General features: G+C 25.6%; 1 protein-coding gene across 1 annotated transcript; it reads left to right on the top strand.

The window, feature by feature from the left end:
- Positions 1 to 1110: 1110 nt before the first annotated feature.
- LOC132932848 (zinc finger MYM-type protein 1-like) lies at positions 1111 to 18523 on the top strand. Its single transcript, XM_060999201.1, has 3 exons — positions 1111 to 2995; positions 9061 to 9210; positions 17940 to 18523. The coding sequence occupies exons 1-3, from the start codon at positions 1111 to 1113 to the stop codon at positions 18521 to 18523; spliced, it is 2619 nt and encodes an 872-aa protein (XP_060855184.1).
- The last annotated feature ends 1158 nt before the right edge of the window (positions 18524 to 19681 follow it).

The raw sequence follows: 19681 nt of genomic DNA, 5'->3' as shown, positions 1-19681 counted from the left end.
GGTCGACTTTTTGAAATGCCGTATAAGGTTTTATATTTCTATCTTGGCAAAGAATATTTGGATTGTTTGAATTTAATAAAATGTGTTTTATTTCGCGAACTTCGGTCAATGGACAATTTGCGCGTTTCAAGTCGTTTTCATTGTTTATTACCTCGGTTTCGGGTAACTTGATTGCTTCTAACATTTTCCTTTCCCTTAGTAAAGCACGAGAAGTATGAAGAGAACGAAAATCATGCGTAAAAGTAACTTGTGTCATTTCTAGGTCGGGATTATCATATTTTTGGTCATAACATCCTGGTGTCCAATGATCATTTTCAAAAAAAACTACTATAAATTTCCTACCTGGTTTATAAAACCCTAAGCCTGCAGTTTTTTTAGAATTTTCGTAATTTGGGCATATGATTATTAAATTGAAATTATAAAAATCAGCTACTGCTGCTACGTCCTCACCGTCTAACCAAATTGGTTTTTCGTGTAAATTTAAATCAAGTAAATGGGAAATGGTTTCTGCTGTTACATAAATATTTTCGTGCGCCAGCATTACTGTCAACGCATATATTGCACAAAATCCGTCTCCCGGGACCTCAATCAACTTACTACTCAGTTCCGTCTTTACCCTATGGGCACGTGGGGTACGTGCCCAGGGCCCCCATCCAAATGGGGCCCCCGGCCAAATCGAAATTACAATTTTAAATTGTAATGTTTTCGCCGTTACCGATCCTATACGATTACGACGGTTATCGGCAACGACTCGCGGAGTATGTTTCGATCGGGAGCGGGAGGGGTTACCCACACAAATGCAAGAAACTACAACAAGTTTTATATAATATATAAATCAATTACTGCAGTGCCAATAATCTATATCAGTTTCCACCTGCCCGCATTATGTTTATGTACTAGATTATTTATCTTATCTTAATTATGTCAAAGCAGTGAATTGAATAGGAATTTTATTTTGAACGTTTTCAGTAAATACACATTACACAATAAAACTGACTGTTAGTATAAGTGCGCCGTTTGTCCGTTTCGTTTAGTTTATTTAACTATAATAAAAATATAAAATATAACATTTTATTAGTGTCTGTAATAGAGTTGTAGTCTCATTTAATTATGTCAAAAAGGACATATTTGAGTGGTTCAGACAAAAGAAAAAGACTTGCGATCCAAAAAGAAAAAATTAACAAATTGCCTAAGCTTACTTCATTTTTTACACTCGAGGAAACTAACAGGCAGAATGAGTTTTCGACCTCGTTATATCAAGGTACCTCTAAATTTGAAAGTCCAGAAATTGGACCCACTTTTAATGATACAACTAGTGTTTTGAGTTCATCAACTCCAAATTTTACTACAAATACACATATTATAGAAAATATATCTCACGACCCTGGTACTTACTGTGATGATATTTTAACTGAAGAAAAACGCGATATTTGGATACTCAAAGGACCAGAGTTTTTCCAGAATAAAAATAGTGACTTCTCCGAAACTTTTACAAGTTTTTCAGATGTAAGTGGTAAAACAAAAACTAGAAGCTTGACTAGAAATGTTTTCACCCGCAAATTGACGAATGGAGAGTGTGTAGAAAGAAGTTGGCTCATATATTCGCCGTTGAAGAAATCTGTATATTGTTATTGCTGTCGTATTTTTAATTATACTATTACTATAGGCAACAGTTTGAGTTCTTCTAATGGATACAAAGATTGGAAACATATTAGTAACTTTTTAATGGAGCATGAGAATAGTTCACTACACAAGCAATCAATGATGAAGTATGTCTCAAGAAGCAAAACTATTGCTCGAGTGGATAATGGATTGATTTCTCAATACAATGCTGAAATCAATTATTGGAAGAATGTACTCAAAAGGATTGTTGCTGTGGTAAAGTTTTTGGCTTCAAGGGGACTTGGATTTCGTGGTGATAATGAAATGTTGGGATCTCAAAATAACGGTAATTATTTGGGATGCTTAGAATTAATAAGCGAATTTGACCCTTTTCTAGCTGATCATATACAAAACTACGGAAGTCGTGGAAAAGGAAGTACATCATATTTGTCTGCAAATATTTGCAACGAATTTATTAATATAATGGGGGAAAAAGTGTTAACAACAATTATTAGTGAAATAAAAGCAGCAAAATACTATTCAATAAGCGTCGATTCCACTCCAGATCTATCTCATGTGGACCAACTCACTTTTATTGTACGGTTTGTTAAAGACGGAAAGCCTATTGAGAGATTTTTGCAATTTTTGCCTATCGAAGAGCATAAAGCGCAATATATAGCAGATACGGTTTTAAACTTTTTGGAAGACCATAAAATTCCAATAAAAAATTGTCGTGGGCAGAGTTACGACAACGCAGCAAATATGGCAGGAAAGTATTCTGGGCTACAGGCAAGAATTAAAGAGCAATGTAAATTTGCAATTTTCGTCCCGTGTGCAGCACATTCATTGAACCTGGTAGGGGTCCAAGCGGTTGGATGTGTTTCAGAAGCAGTATCATACTTTCAATTAGTCCAGAAATTGTTCAATTTTTTTTCAAGTTCAACCAATCGATGGAAGATATTAAAAGGATGTTTAGGCGGACAAAAAGTTCTGAAAAACTTATCTGAAACCAGATGGTCGGCACGAGCTGATGCTATTAATGCTTTGCACAATGGTTATAATCATATTTTTGAAGCTTTATTATTAATTGCTAAAAACACCGATCAATCAGCAGAAACGAAAAACGAGGCACAAAGTCTTGGCAAAAAAATGGAAAAATTGAAGACCGTTATCCTAACTGAGACATGGAATGACCTTCTGGGAGCTATAAATAAAACAAGCTTAAGTTTACAGAATAATACTATAACAATGGACGTTGCAACAAAACTGTTTGCATCACTTAGCGAGTATATTAGTAATGCACGCAATAATTTTGATCAGTATGAATCGGCCGCCAAAGAAATTAATCCAAATTCTGACTATAAAGATAAATTTCAAAGAATAAGAATTCGAAGCACACGAGTAGTATATATATACCATTCCTGGCGCAGTCAATATTATATCAATAAAAGATCACAAAGAAAACAATGTGTAAAAAGATCAGAAAATCTAAATGCAATAATAATTAAAATATTTTTCGCAAAACTTATGAAATGCAATAATAATTAAAATATTTTCCGCAAAACTTAATTATTAAAAATAAAAATCGAAATGCAATAATAATTAAAATATTTTTCGCAAAACTTATGATATTAATAATTAAAAATTGAAATACCATGATCCCCCAAAATATTTTTAAGAAAATCTAAATGCAATAATAATTAAAATATTTTTTGCAAAATCACCCCAAAATATTTTTTTCAAAATCGAAATGCAATAATAATTAAAATATTTTTTTAATAGAATTGTTCTATCAAAAATAAAAATCGAAATAGCATATTTAATTGCAAAATGTATTAAAAAGAAATTGAAAAAATTAATTTAAAAATTAAAAATATAATAAATAATAAAATAATGGAAACAACTATCAATGATTTTAATAAATTACAAAAAAATGAAATGCAAAACGAAATAGAAAACTCAATATTAAATAATGAAATCTTTGTTAAGTTTTGTAAATTTGAATACTATAATACTAATAAAAATAAAAATATTAAAATTATGAAATATAATCTAAATAAAATTCCAATTAAAGGAAATATTTTAATTGTCGATCATGGACACAATATTTCTGGAAATGGAAAACCTTATGCTTCTAAAATACTAGAATCACCAACATGGCTTGAAATTTGTAAAATTGCTAATGATTTAATAAATACAACTGGTACTTATTTTTTCAAATATCTTCATGATATTTGTGTTGTTCAAGATTTAGGAAATATTAAAATATGTTGTCTTGGTATGGGAGGTACAGATTCCGATCACAAAATGCTTAGAATATAATAATTTAATTAATTTAATTTTTAATAGAATTGTTTTATTAAAAAAAATATGATATTTAACACTCACCCGAATTGGGCACGTGTTATTAAAATCCAAAAATCTTTGAAAACAATTTTACACTATGATACTAGGAGGGGGACTTATAAAGAATTAAAATCAAAAATGTTTAATGTAAAAATGAAGATTCTAACATAAATAGCAACGGAGTTATACTTAAATGAAAAATATGAAGCGGGGGGTAAACTTTTAATATGTAGTGTAGATAAGCATATAAAACACATCTGTGTTGATCCGACATGATAATATCAAATATTAAATGAAATATAGGACTTGTAATATTTAACTTTGTATAATTATACGAACTCATTATTAATAAAAAAATGCAAAAAATTTGCAAAATATCTGTGTTGTACAGACATCCAGAATGGTGGCCACCTCTCACTTTTTTTTTTATTTTTTATTTTTTATTTTTTTAACTGGTTGTCTGTACAACAGAGATATTTTTTTTACCTAAGCACTGTGACGTGGTGGGTTAGACAGGTATTTATTTGTAGAATTTAAAGTCAGAGGTGGACATTATATACGTCAGCCTTGGAACAAGACTGAGGTAGATACAAATCAAGGTGACAACGTAGGCCGCACCACGTGACAACCTACATTCGCATGTAAATCACCAATCGCCCGAAGCGCTACAATTGCCGGCTTTATAATGCCCCCCCCACCTAATTTCAAATCCTACTACGAGAACAAACACAGTAGGAACAAATCTGCTGCAGTCAGATTCGAACCTAATATGTTCAGTCTCAAAACACACGCCTTAACCCACCGCGCCACAATGCTTAGGCATGTAATGTATACTATGTAACACTATTTAAATAAAATTAAACTAGTATAATTATACCACGCTGTATACTTCACACTGTATACATCACACTGTATACTTCACATTGTATAGTAGTCAGCTGATAACATTCCACAACAGGATGTTAAAAAATAATCAGTCGAGTTACATATTATTATTAAAACTAGGTCATTACACTTTAATTATTATTATTCGAATCATGTAATTCCTCTTGTATTAATTTACGTAGTTTGTTTAGTGAAAGTTTAATTTCATTATAATATAAATATATTTTTTTAACATCGAATTATTAAAACATACATATGAGTACATCAACGACTCGTTAACGTAAAAAAACGACTCGTTAACGTAAAAAAAACGACTCGTAAACGTAAAAAAACGACTCGTTAACGTAAAAAAAACGACTCGTTAACTTGTTATTTTTTAATAGAAATATTTCTATTAAAAAAAATTATGATATTTAAATAAATTTTTTATAATTTTCAATAAATTCTAAACATAAATGACCACATATAGGTGGATCATTATAGTATTGAAATTGGGAAACAGTACAAAAAAGATTATCTTTACCCAAATATTTTAAAAATTCTTTTGGTGGCTCACCAACTATATGACCAAATGGGTCAAAATATATTTTAAATGTATTGTTTATTTTTTTCCATGCAACCCAATGAGAACCATTTTGAGTAGAATCATTTAAATTAAATACTCCACATTCATTTTCCCATGGTGTTGTAGGTAATTCATTTAACATAAAACATCCTCTATAATTTTTTATTTTATTTCCAAAGTAATTTATATCTATATTACTCAATGGGTCAATTTTTATATTATTTTCTTTAATCCAAAACCGTGTATAAATACCTTCAAAATTTTCAATATTATTTCTAAATGTTTTTATTTCAAATTTATTCATTTTTTTAATTTTTTTTTCAATATTTTTTTTTTTTTTTTCAAACCAGAACCTTGTGATCTAATTTTTTCCATCTCTTTATTATGTCGAATTGTTTCTTCTTCCAATTTTTTTTTATGTTTAGCATCAGTTATTGCTGTATAAACTGCACTTGCACCTGCAGCCAAAGCACTTACGCCTTCAATCACAGCAATAGCTATTGGTAAAAATCCACCTTTTTTAATTTGAATATGTTTAAGTTCTAATCTTGATCTGGTATTATTTTTTTTAGCGTTTTTTAATTTTCTTATTTGTTCTGGCTCAAGAATAAATTTATGTTTTCCACTATCAATTTGATTATTTTCAATTAGAATTGATACATCTTTATTATTTTTATGAGCTTCCAATATTTTATTAAATTGTTTTTTATTTAAATTTAGATTCATTTTATAATACAAAAAAATAAATTAAATTAAATTCATTCCAAATCGTCTTTTAACATTCATTACATTTGCTGTAAAAATGGCTGCAGTTTTTTCACCTATAGAACTATGAGGATCATAAAATCTTTCCATTGCTTTTTGTTCTAAAATTTTATCAGCAATATGTCTTGTTTTAGTATCTTTATTATCTTTATAAAAATAATCATGTTCTCTCGCAGCTTCATCTAATTTGTTCATAGGTTTTTTATTTTTTTCTAACTTTGTTCCCGGTCCTAAATAATTATAACCAGGCCAATGTATTTGAGGTAAACTTGAACAATTCAAAAGAAAATTAACAATTCCTGAACCTGTAATAATTTTCTTTGGTAAACATGAAACATATGATGATAAATAATCTGCACCAATAATAGGTATATCAATTAATTTTTCCATTTCTCTAATACAAATATTAAGAATATCAAGTTTTTCATCATGGTAAATATTATTTCCTGTACTTTCTTCAATTGATATATAATGTATACGTTTAATTATTTTTTCTTTTGATATATTTTTCACATCATTTGGTAAACAAGTTACATATTTTAGTAAATATTCAATACCTTCAGGAGTATCAATATGGTTTTCCATAATTATTTTAAACAAATGAAGAATACCAAGTTTTTCGTTTTTAAAATTATTATTTCCAGCTCTTTCCTCTGCAGAAATAAACTGTAAATTATCTATAACTTGGTTTACATTACTAATATAACGATATTCAATACGATTTTCTGTGTATTTCTTTAAACCCTCCCCTATTTGATTATCTTCAGCTAATATTTCATTATTTTCTTTCTTTTCCATAATTTCATTATCATCATTATTTTCTTTCTTTTTATTAATTTTTTTATTATTTTTTTTATTATCAGTAGTTTCTTTCTTTTTATTATCCGTAGTTTCTTCATCATTTTCATTCGTTTTAATTCCATTCATTTCTCTCCAAATGTTTTTAATCATATCATTATATTTTTCACCACGACTTGATTTAGCTCTTTTCGTTGAAGGATCATTGTTTTGATATATAGAATTAGTTTCAATTAATATATTTTTATAAATATTAAAATCATCATCTGTATAAAATTTCGGATTGGTAGTATCTACATGAGTTAATAATCTCCACAAACCTAGAGTTCCTGTATATGTTTTTCCATTTAAAATTATATTATCATTTTCAAAATTTATTTTATCTTTTCCAATCATATGAATATCATCTTCTTTATTATAATATATTCCAAAAGAATTAGTATCTTTTACAGTTGGTAAATATCTTGTCGAAATAGCACCTAAGTTTATAACATTTTTAGGTAATGGAGAATTACTTGTTGATTTTTGACTAGAATATTTTGGAGTTCCAAAAGTCTCTTCTGAACTTGTTAATCTTTTTAATTCTGGATTTCTAGGTTGATAATAATAGGGTTTATTTAATTTTTGAATGTCTCCTTCAGTTTTAATAGCAACATCTTTAACTGCATTCATTGTTGTATTAACATTTGTTAATGCGTTTATTATTGGTCCAAACTTTTTTTGTTGTTCTTCAATTACATGTTTTTGTTTTACAACTGTATTTCTAAATCTATCCTGTAAATTTTTTTGAATATTAATTATTTTATTTACATCTGTAGATTTATGTTGTTTTTTTTCTTTTTTAATATTATCTTCATCTTCATCATCTTTTTTTATAATAACAGTCTCTTTTTCATTAGGTTTAAAAAATTTATCTTTAAATCTATTTTGTAATTTTTTTTTAGTATTAATTATTGTCTGAATCTTTACATCTGATGTGTTTTTTAAATTATTTCCTACCTTGGAATTGTTTTGTTTTTGATCTTCAAATGTAACATTTTTTTTAATTTTTTTTTTTAATTCTTTTTGAATTTGTTTAATATCCATTTATTATACAAAATAAAAATAAAACATAATCATTCATCGATATATAAAATCGTATTACCTTCACTGTCATAGATTAAATTTTTTATCAAGTCTATTGTTATGAAACCATATGATTTTGTTTTACTTTTTTTATCATATTTTTTACAATAAGTTCTATTAATTTCTTTAAATTTTTCTAAAGGTACATCTTCACTAATCAAATCGGACCATATTTTTTCAATATAATAATTTGATTGATTAAAAACAATTAAAACATTCAAATTATTTCTTATTGTTTTTATATCTACTGAAGTATAACTTTGTGTTAAATAAATAACACTAATATTCTTTGATCTTGATCTTATAAAATATTCAATTATCATGTCTTGTTTTTCTTTTAGAAAATCATCAAAAATCACTAAACTATTTTCTTCACAATCATCTACAGATATTATTTCATTATTAGAAAAATGTGTGTTTATAGAAGGTATATCATCAAATATTTTTTTAATATATTTATAGATTGGTTGATCAATATTTTTTGTAAAAATATATAGATTTAAATAAGGAATCCAATAATTTATAATCAGATTATACAACAAGGTTGTTTTACCACAACCAGATGGTCCTATAATTAAAACACGTGAAGGTAATTCAAATAAAGATTTTTTTTTATTTTCATCTTCAATAAAATATTTTACTTTTACTTTATCCATTTATTTAAAAAAAAATATATATTTGGTAATATAAATAAGAAAATGGAAAATATTTTAAATAAATATGATAATTATATAATAAATAGCCAATATGAAAGTTATATACCTCAAATCACAACAGAATTAAATAAACCAAACCGAAATACAATAGTTATAGTAGATGGTAAAGATAAATTTCTGAATGTTAAAAATTCAAAACTTTATTTATTACTTGAATATGTACAAGAAGATGGTACTAAATATCCAGCAAAATCTAATGTTATGTTATCTGATAATGGTGGAGCATTTTTGTTTCAAAAAATTACAATAAAATTATAGATGAAAGTGAGAATACTGGAAGACTAAGTACAGTAAAAGGTTATATGAGTTATGCTGTTGATGGAAATGGTCCTACACAAAATTCAGGATTTCAATCTACATCTGAAGGAGGAGGAAGTGTTGAGCTCATCATTCCTTTATCACACTTAGGTTTAGGGTCAATGAAAGATATAAAACAAATTTACAATGCTAGATTTGAAATAATTTTTACAAGAAATACTGATGATGATGCATTGATTCTAGAAACAAACACTGAAGCTACAGCAGAGTCAAAAAATGTTAAAGCAAAACGTGGTAAAGTTAATATTTTAGAATTAAAAGTTCAAATGCAAAATATAGAATATGATGAAATAACAAAAATTCAAATAGTTGATGAATTAATTAAGAAACCGTTTATTTTAGATTTTAAAAAATGGCAATGTATTGAAATCAGAAATCTTACTGGAAAAAATATAAGATACGATTTATCATCTAATTATCGAAATAATAAACATCCATTTTTTGGTGTTGTTTATTTTCAAAAAAATAAACTAGACAATCAAGATAGTAATGCTGCTTTTTTTGATGATTGTAATGTTGTAAATTATTCTTTTAAAGTTAATGGAAAAAAATATCCTAATGAATTGCAAAATCTTGATTTTAATGATTTGAAAATTTGTCAAGCATATGAAGATCATATGAGTTATAAAAAAACCTATTATAAATCACATGAAGAAAATCCATTAATGTATTTAGATAAACAAATGTTTAAAAAGAGACCATTTTTTGTTGTTAACATGAGTAGACACCAAAGTCAAATTGCGATCACCAACTGTACACTAATTTTAAACGTAGATTTCAGTAAAAATTTACCTGAGAACACAATTTGTTATGTTTGTTTAATTTCTAGTGCAGTGTATACGTTTGATATTGAAAGAGGAATAGTTGAGGAAGTTTTATAAAAAAGATCGTTCCATACTTTATTTTTTCAAGATATTTTATCTTGAAAAAAAACTTTTCATATTTATTTTTTGATTAGATCAAGAACACCAATAAATTCTTCATCAAAATTAACAATATTACCTTTCAAATCTAAAATATAAATTTCTATTTTTTGAAACCGATTTTTACTCACTGGTCTATATATCATTTTATGAGGTTTAATCAAAGCACTATTAGAATTATATTGAAATAAAAATAAAACTTCATCATAATGAGATAGCTCATCAATATGATGTGTAATAGATTCTTCAATTATATTACAATGTACTTCTAATATTTTGTTGTTATTATTTAATGATGAATTTTCTCCATAATGTGTATGTATTGTATCATTCAATCCTAAACTTAAATTTAAATCTTTATCAAATGAAAAATAATCTTTTGTTGTTATTTTAATGTAATCACCATTATTTTCCAACTTCATAATCGAATTGAATAAGATATTTAAATGCTCAATTGAATAATTTCCTTTTAATAATGTTTTACTATTTTCATTAGAAATAATACCATTTATTTCTTTTAAGAAACCTTGAGTGTAAAATTGTGGAGTTTTTATTCCTATTACTGTATAAGCAATATCTGGTGCTGTATACACAACACCTAATACAATTTCTTTCCCTTTAGGCCATGTTTTATTAATAGGGATTAATTTTTTTATAAAATTAAAGCCTAAACAATTTGATAAATATTCATCAAACCACAGACCAATTGAAGCAGTTATTTTTAATAAATTTTTATTTATTTCAAGATTTATTTTAGGAAAATTTTCCACAAATTTAGTTCCGAATGAATTAAATAAATTTTCAATTTCACCTATTGAATAAATACCAATAAATATTGTACCTAGTGGGATTTGACCATTTCGACCTAATCTAAATTCACATTCTTTTTCAATATTTATGTAATATTCACCATCAATAGGAAAGTACATTTTTTTCTCACTTGTCATTGAAAAATCTATATTACCATTAAAACCTAAATATTTTTTTAATTTTTCATCTAATTTATAATAACAAGGAGATTTGATTGTAATTCTATTAGTTTCATCAGAAAATGATATAATAAGTGGTTCTATTTCTTTGTTCAATTGTTCAATACTATATCTACCTGTTTTTATATGTATTATATTCTGTTTAATTGTTATACAACACTCTGATTCAATATTAATAAAATTGTTGCCTTTCAAAACTAATGAATAGAGACCTAAAAAATGATCACTATCATTATTGTGAATAGGTTTGTTTAAATGAATACAACCCTTTTTAACTTTTATAAATACCATTTATAAAAGTAAATTTATTTTTTTATTTAAAATCAAAATCATGTCTTGTTTTCCCATTCTTTAAAATTTTTTCACAATTATAAATAAGATTCAATTTTGTTTCCGAACATGTATTATACCGTGTTATTTTGTTTTCTGTAAATTCATTTGTATATCTTTCTGGTAAATTTAACATATATTCATCGTTTAATACAACACTTATTCTTTTTCCAAACTTTGTATCAATCATTATGAACTTATTTACTTTGTATGGTTTTCCTTGTTCCAAATCATTAAATTTTATAAATGTATATCCATTGTTCATTTTATTTAAAGCATCTTTAAAGTTTTCCATTTCCATTTCTTATTTATATTAGAAAATATAATTTTTTTTTATTTTCAATAATTTTTTTAAAAAATTTCTATTTAAAAAATTTTTTTCAATATAAATATAAAAAATGAACGAAACTATATATTGTCTTAAATGTAAAATTCAAACAAAAAATATTAATGCAAATAAAATTCAAACAGTTAATGGTAGATGGAGAATTTCATCAATATGTTTTAAATGTAACACAAATAAAAGTAAATTTATAAAAAATCCTACAATTGGACATAATATTTCCAATAAAAAATTAAATGACCCAGATAAAATGATATTAGCTAAAGAACTTCATAAACCAGTTAGAAAAAAATTTCCTAAACGAAGAATAATTACTAAAGGTATTGATGATTTATGGGCTGCTGATTTAGTTATAATGAGAAATTATTCTGATGAAAATGAGGGTTATTCTTATATAATAACTGTTATAGATACGTTTTCAAAATTTTCTTGGGCTTTAGAACTCAAAAAGAAAGATGGAATTAATGTTTCAGAAACATTTCAAAAAATAATAAAACAAGCTATATCACAAAATCATCAAGCACCAAAATTACTCCACGCAGATAAAGGTTTGGAATTTGAAAATAAACATTTTAAAAAAGTTTTGCAAGAATATGGAATTAAAATGTATCACACCCAAAATGAAGAAAAATCGTCAATTATTGAAAGATTTAACAGAACATTAAACAGTAAAATGAGATTACATTTTGAAGTTACAAATTCTAAAAAATGGATTAAAATTTTAAAAAGTTTAATATATGAATATAATTTCAAAGACATACATCGATCTATTGGTATGAGACCTTGTGAAGTAAATAAATCTAACGAAGATGATGTTTTTCATAAATTATTTTCTACAAAAAACAAACCTAAACCAAAAATTAAATTTAGTGTAGGTGATAGAGTAAGAATAACAGCTTCTAAAAAAACATTTGGTAATAAATATAGTAATAATTGGACAAAAGAAATATTTATAGTTAATGAAATTTTATACACAAATCCTATTACTTATAAAATTATAGATTTAAACAATGAAGAGATTATAGGGAGTTTTTATAACCAAGAGTTACAAAAAACAAAATTTTAAATGATATTTTTTAATAGAAATTATTTTATTAAAAAATTGAATGTAAAAAAAAAAATAATATTTTCTATAATAAAGAATGGAAGGATTAAATAAAATTGAATCTTTAGTTAAAGAAATTGATATCAATAATAAAATGGATGTATTAAATAAAAAAATATATCCTGCTAAAACTTGTGATAAATGTAATTTAACAATTGGTTCCAAAAGTTGGTCTGCTCATTTGAAATCTATTCGACATCAAAAAAATGATATAGATCAAACAATTTTACCTTGTAGAGTTAATACAAAATATAATGGTGTACCAATTAATCAATATAGACTAAAAAATTTTAATTTTTTGAAAGTAATGCGAAATGAAATAAAAAAAAGTATACAAAAAAAAAATAATAAATGTTATGTGAAATTTTGTGCTTTTGAATACTATGAATATTCTGAGAGTATTAAATATAATCTAAATAAAATTCCAATTGATGGAAATATTTTCATTATTAATCAAGGAGATGATGGTTTTGGAAATGGAAAGCCTTATGTTTCTAAACTATTACATTCACCAACTTGGTTAGAACTTTGTCATATAGCCAATGATCAAATTATTGCAACAGATGATTATAATCACTATTATCTAGACGATATTAAGATTGTTCAAAATTTAGGAAATATTAAAATGTGTGAATTTAGTATGGGATCTTAATATTATTTAAATATTATTTTTAATAAAAATTATTTTTATTAAAAAATTGAATGTAAAAAAATAATAATATTATCTATAATAAAGAATGGAAAATAAAAAAATTGAATCTTTAGTTAAAGGAAATGTTAACAATAATAAAATGGTTAACAAAACTTGTGAAAAATGTAACTTAACAGTTAGTTACAAAAATTGGTCTAGACATTTGAAATCTATTCAACATCAAAACAATGATCCAGATCAAACAATTATACCTCGATTTAGACGAACATACAGAGGTACAACAACAACAAATGTAAGAACAAGACAAGAGAGCATACAAAGACCTGCAGATAAAACTTGTGATATTTGTAAGATAACTGTTAAATACAACAGTTGGTCTAAACATTTGCAGTCTATTCGTCATCAAAATAATGGTATAAGACCAATACAAGAGAGAATACCCAAACCACATAAAGTTTTCAATTTTAATGCAAAAATGTTTGAAAATAACAACACGATTAGACCTGTTTTAAAAAATGAAGAAACAGCATTTCAAAGTAGATTAAAAACTTATATTATTAAAAATAATATGGGTATTAAAGATATACAAACATTTTTAAATCGTTTAGATAAACCAGTAATAGGACAACTTAAACATTTATTAAAGAATCAAAATTTAAAAGTTAATATTATGTTTCTTGCTATATATAAGAGAGGTACTAATAAAGAAAATATGGAATATGAGGAAAAAAATTTTAAAACAACAAATAAAATTTTAACTACAAATTCTGACTTAAATGTTTATTATACAAATGAAAAAATTAAAATTGTAAAAGAAGAAGAAGATTTTATAATAAAAAATTCTCAATGGAGACTTCATCAAATTTTAAGTTTGGGAATAAATATAAATAAATATGTTCCTTTTAAGGGTTCTTCATATATTGAATTACCTAAAAACATTGGAGATAAACATGCTATTATAAATGTTAAAAATGAAGATGATAAATGTTTTATTTGGGCAATACTCTCAGCTTTACATCCTGCTAAAAAAGATGGACAAAGAGTTACAAAATATAAAAAATGGGAAAATGAATATGATGATGTAATTAAAAAATCTAAAATAGAATTTCCAGTAAGTACCAAAGATGTTCCAAAATTTGTTAAATTAATTAACAATTTATCTGTTAATATTTACTACCTAGAAGAAAAAAATAAAAATAAGCATATAATTGTACCATTAGAAGTAACTATAAATGAAAAAACAAATCATATAGATTTGATGTATTTAAGAGAGGATAATGAGAATAAAGGTCATTATTGTTGGATTAAGGATTTATGGAAACTTTGTGGAAGTCAAATGACAAAAGATGGTCATAAAAGAAAAATATGTAAAATGTGTTTAAATAGTTTTGATACAGAAAATAAGTTAAATGAACATAAACATTATTGTGCTAATAATAAAGCTGCTAAAATAGTTCTACCAAAACCCTATAATAAAACTTTAGTATTTGAAAAATATAATAATTCCTTAAGAGTACCTTTTGTGGTTTTTGCTGACTATGAATGTACTCTTAAACCAATATATACTTGTCAACCAAATGATACAGAGTCTTTTACTAATTGTTATCAGAAACATATACCCAATAATTTTTGTTATTATATTAAATATAGTAATGGTGATTATAAACCTCCTGTAACATATTCTGGTCCAAACGTAGCTCAAGTATTTTATGAATGTATGAAAAATGAAGAAATAAGTATTTCTGAAATATATGATAAAATAGTTCCTATGAAATCATTGAATGAAGAACAATTAAATAATTATTATAATAAATCTAATAAATGTCATATTTGTGAAAGATATTTAAGTGAAATACCTCCAATGTTAGAGAAAAAATTTAAAATATATAAAAACACTATTGAATATTATAAAAATACTGATGATGTTAAAAAATTTAAATTGTATGAAGATAAACTTAAAAACGAAATAGAAAATAAAAATAAAAATATGAGAAAAGTTCGGGATCATGACCACTTAACTGGAGAATATAGAGGAGCAGCACATTCTATCTGTAATCTTAACTACCGAAATCCACGTTTTATTCCAATTGTTTTTCATAATCTTTCAGGTTATGATGCCCATCTATTTATAAAAGAATTTGGGAACGATAATGAACAAATAAAAATGCTCGCAAATAATGAGGAAAAATATATTTCTTTTTCAAAAATTATACCACGTGTAGTAACTAGGAATGGCAAAGACATAAAAATATCTACAGAATTAAGATTTATAGATTCATTCAAATTTTTACCCAGTTCTTTAGACAAGTTAACAAATAATTTAAGAAATGATTCGAAATTAAATTTAAAAAATAAATTTAAAGAACTTAGTAAATATTTTCCTGAAGAACATTTAGATTTAGTTACTAGAAAGTTAGCTTATCCCTATGAGTATATGGATTGTGAAGAAAAATTTAATGAAACATGTTTACCTCCTATTGAAAAATTTTATAGTTCTCTCATTGATAAAAATATAACTAAAGAGGAATATGAAAACTCACAGAAAATTTGGAAAGTGTTTAATATACAAAATATGCGTGAATTCACTAGTTTATATAACAAGATCGATGTTTTATTATTAACAGACATAATAGAAAATTTTAGAGATATTTCTTTAAAAAATTATAAATTAGATCCTATGTGGTATTTTACAACACCAGGATTTGCATGGGATTGTATGTTAAGAATGACAAACGTAAAATTAGATTTATTAACAGATATAGATCAAATATTGTTGTTTGAAAATGGAATCAGAGGTGGTTTATCTCAATGTAGTCAAAGATATTCAAAAGCAAATAATAAATATATGGGAGATAAATTTAAAAAAAAAGAGGAATCAATATTTTTAGAATACTTGGATGCAAATAATCTTTACGGTTGGGCAATGAGTAAATATTTACCTACTGGAGATTTCAAATGGGTTGATAATCTAAATGATTTTGATGTAATGAATATTTCTGACAAATCATCTAAAGGTTATATTTTAGAAGTCGATTTAACTTATCCTGAAGAACTTCATGATCTACATTCAGATTTCCCTTTAGCACCGGAAAGACATTTTGATGACAAACAACTCCCAAAATTATTAACAACTTTGTATGATAAGAAAAAATATATAATACATTATGAAACACTAAAATTATATATTAAATTAGGTTTAAAAATAGAGAAAATTCACAGAGTTTTAGAATTTAGTCAATCTCCTTGGTTAAAAGTTTATATTGATTTTAATACTAATCTTAGATCAGAAGCTAAGAATGATTTTGAAAAAGAATTTTTCAAATTAATGAATAATAGTGTTTATGGACGTACTATGATGAATGTTCGAAATCATGTTGATATAAGATTATGTTCTAATGCACTCCAAGTAGAAAAATTAATTGCAAAACCAAATTTTGATCGAAGAACAATTTTTACTGAAAATTTAGCTGCAGTACATATGAAAAGATGTGAAATAACTTTCAATCAACCAATATATGTAGGAATGTGTATTTTAGATTTATCTAAAATGTTAATGTATGATTTTTATTATAATATAATTAAACAAAAATATGGAAATAGAGTTAGATTGTTATATACAGATACAGATTCACTTATATTAGAAATAAAAACTAATGATTTTTATCAAGATATGAAAATTATGTTAGATCATTTTGACACTTCAGATTATCCAAAAGATAATATTTATGGTTTACCTTTAGTTAACAAAAAAGTCTTAGGCAAGTTTAAAGATGAATTAAATGGAAAAATTATGACTGAATTTATAGGTTTAAGATCCAAATTATATTCACATCGAATCTTAGATTCTGAAAAAGAAATTAAAAAAGCTAAAGGTGTTAAAAAAAATGTTGTGGAAAATAAAATATGTTTTAATGATTTTGAAAATTGTTTACTAACAAAAAAATCAAAATATGTTAAACAAAATTTATTTAGAACTAAGAAACATGATATTTTTACTGTAGAACAAAACAAAAAAGCTTTAAGTGTTTATGATGATAAAAGATTTATTTTAGAAAATGGTATTGATACATTAGCTTGGGGACATTATAAAACAAAAATAGACAGAAATGATTTTGTAGACCATCTCAATACACTAATTAGAAATCAAAATCAAAAAGATTAGAAAAATATATAATAATAACGTGTGCCCCATTTGGGTGAGTGTTAAATATATAAGTTTTTAATACATTTTTTCATTTAGATTTTAATTATTAATATCATAAGTTTTGTGAAAAATATTTTAATTGATATTGCATCTAGATTTTTATTTTTAATAATTAAGTTTTGCGGAAAATATTTTAATTATTATTGCATTTAGATTTTCTGATCTTTTTACACATTGTTTTCTTTGTGATCTTTTATTGATATAATATGGACTGCGCCAGGAATGGTATATATATACTACTCACACGTATTAATTTTTTGGAAAATCCATCAGAGACTGTGCAGTTGAGTGGTAAAGAAAAATTTTATGTAGAAACGTTCCTTCCCATAATCGACACGCTAAATACACATTTAATACAACGATCGGAATCGTACAAAGAAATTAATGAACGTTTTAGTTTTTTTACTCAGTTACGAACAATTGAACCTAATCATTTGAAAAAAAAATGCAAAGAATTGGCAGATTTCTATTGTGAAGACATAAACACTAATGAGTTAAATTCAGAATGTTTTCATTTAAGGGAATACTTGAAAACCTTCAAAAATGAATCCATGGACTTAAGTATCTTAGACATACATTCTTTAATAAAAGCAGACAAATTAGCAGAAACATTCCCAAACGTGGAAGTTGCCACAAGGATTTTCCTTTGCCTCATGATCACCAATTGCAGTGGGGAGCGCTCATTTTCACAACTAAAAAGAATAAAAAACGAATTACGAACAACTATGTTGCAAGAACGGTTAACCAATTTGTCAATAATGTGCATAGAAAGTGATCTCCTTCAAAAACTAGACTTCGAAGATATAATTGAAGATTTTGCACATCAGAAATCTCGAAAAAAGCCGTTGCTTACTTAACGATACACATAAACAATAAACATACAAACATAAATAATAATAATAAACACATAAAAATAAAATATAAGTTTCATTGTTTTTTTTTATTCAGTGAAATGTACATAGTTTTTAATTAATATTAAATAAATCATATTAAATAAACTTTTGATATTTTTATTCAACTTTTGTAGGCCTACTAAAAGGGCCCCTTTAGCTCCAGGTAGCCATAGGCCCCTGCAAAGCTTAAGACGGCCCTGTTACTACTACATCTAACAATTTCACGTAACGTTGGCTGAATTAATATTAAATTTCTTATTTTTTCAATTTTGTTGTCATTATCTGTATCCTTATTTAATGTAGTTTCATCAACTATTTTTTCAATTTTCAATTTAATATTATCTGACGTTCTACGTTTTTGATCGAATTTTAAAACAACTAAACCTTTATCACCTGTTAAAACTATCTGTTTATTAACAAAATTTATTTTGGCTTGATATAATTCTAAAAAGTCTGTACCTATTAAACTAGGTCCAACTAAGTTCCTAACTACCATGCATTTAATAGGGAATTTAATATTTTCGAACACAACAACTGTATTAATAATACCAAGTAGTTCTAAATCGGAACCGTTTGCCGTAATTAGCTTTACGCAATCGATTGCCTTTGGAGTGATTCCTACTGGTAAATTGTCAGCATTAATTATAGACGCAGTGGCCCCTGTGTCTATTACAAAATTATGTTCTATGTTTTCAATTTTGCCTACTACCTCAAGTCTTTGACCTGGTTCGAATGCTGCCGGAAGCGAGGTCGGATTACACGTCGTTATACATTTTTGTATCGTATTGTCATTATTTTTTTGCTTTTCAACAGTTACTGAATTTTTACTTGCGAATTTGTGATGAATATTATGGTCACTCATGACTGCTACTTTTTTTTCATTGAATAAACTATCTATACTATAATCGTCTATGTCAGTGTTTTTATTAATATCAATTTCATTATGTTTATCGTTAATTTTTAAGTTTTTTAATTGTTTTGGAATTGGAAATAAGGTTTCGTCATTTTTATATTTTTTCGCTATTATTGTTTCCAACAATGTTGTACTAGAAATGGTATCGTTAGAATTTTTTTGCTGGCATAGAGGGAGTCTAACCACTCTCTCTTGCCTTAATAGTTTTT

The sequence above is a fragment of the Metopolophium dirhodum genome, chromosome 1, assembly GCF_019925205.1.
Source record: "Metopolophium dirhodum isolate CAU chromosome 1, ASM1992520v1, whole genome shotgun sequence".
NCBI lineage: Eukaryota > Metazoa > Arthropoda > Insecta > Hemiptera > Aphididae > Metopolophium > Metopolophium dirhodum.
This window is presented reverse-complemented; position numbering and strand designations above follow the sequence as displayed.

Excerpts from the sequence above, each read along its gene's own strand:
- LOC132932848 (XM_060999201.1), top strand. The coding sequence starts at position 1,111 with ATGTCAAAAAGGACATATTTGAGTGGTTCAGACAAAAGAAAAAGACTT. Across the intron at positions 2,996-9,060 it reads TCAAAGAATAAGAATTCGAA|ATGAAAGTGAGAATACTGGA; the intron begins GCACACGAGTAG and ends ATAAAATTATAG. Across the intron at positions 9,211-17,939 it reads CATTCCTTTATCACACTTAG|AGACTGTGCAGTTGAGTGGT; the intron begins GTTTAGGGTCAA and ends AAAATCCATCAG.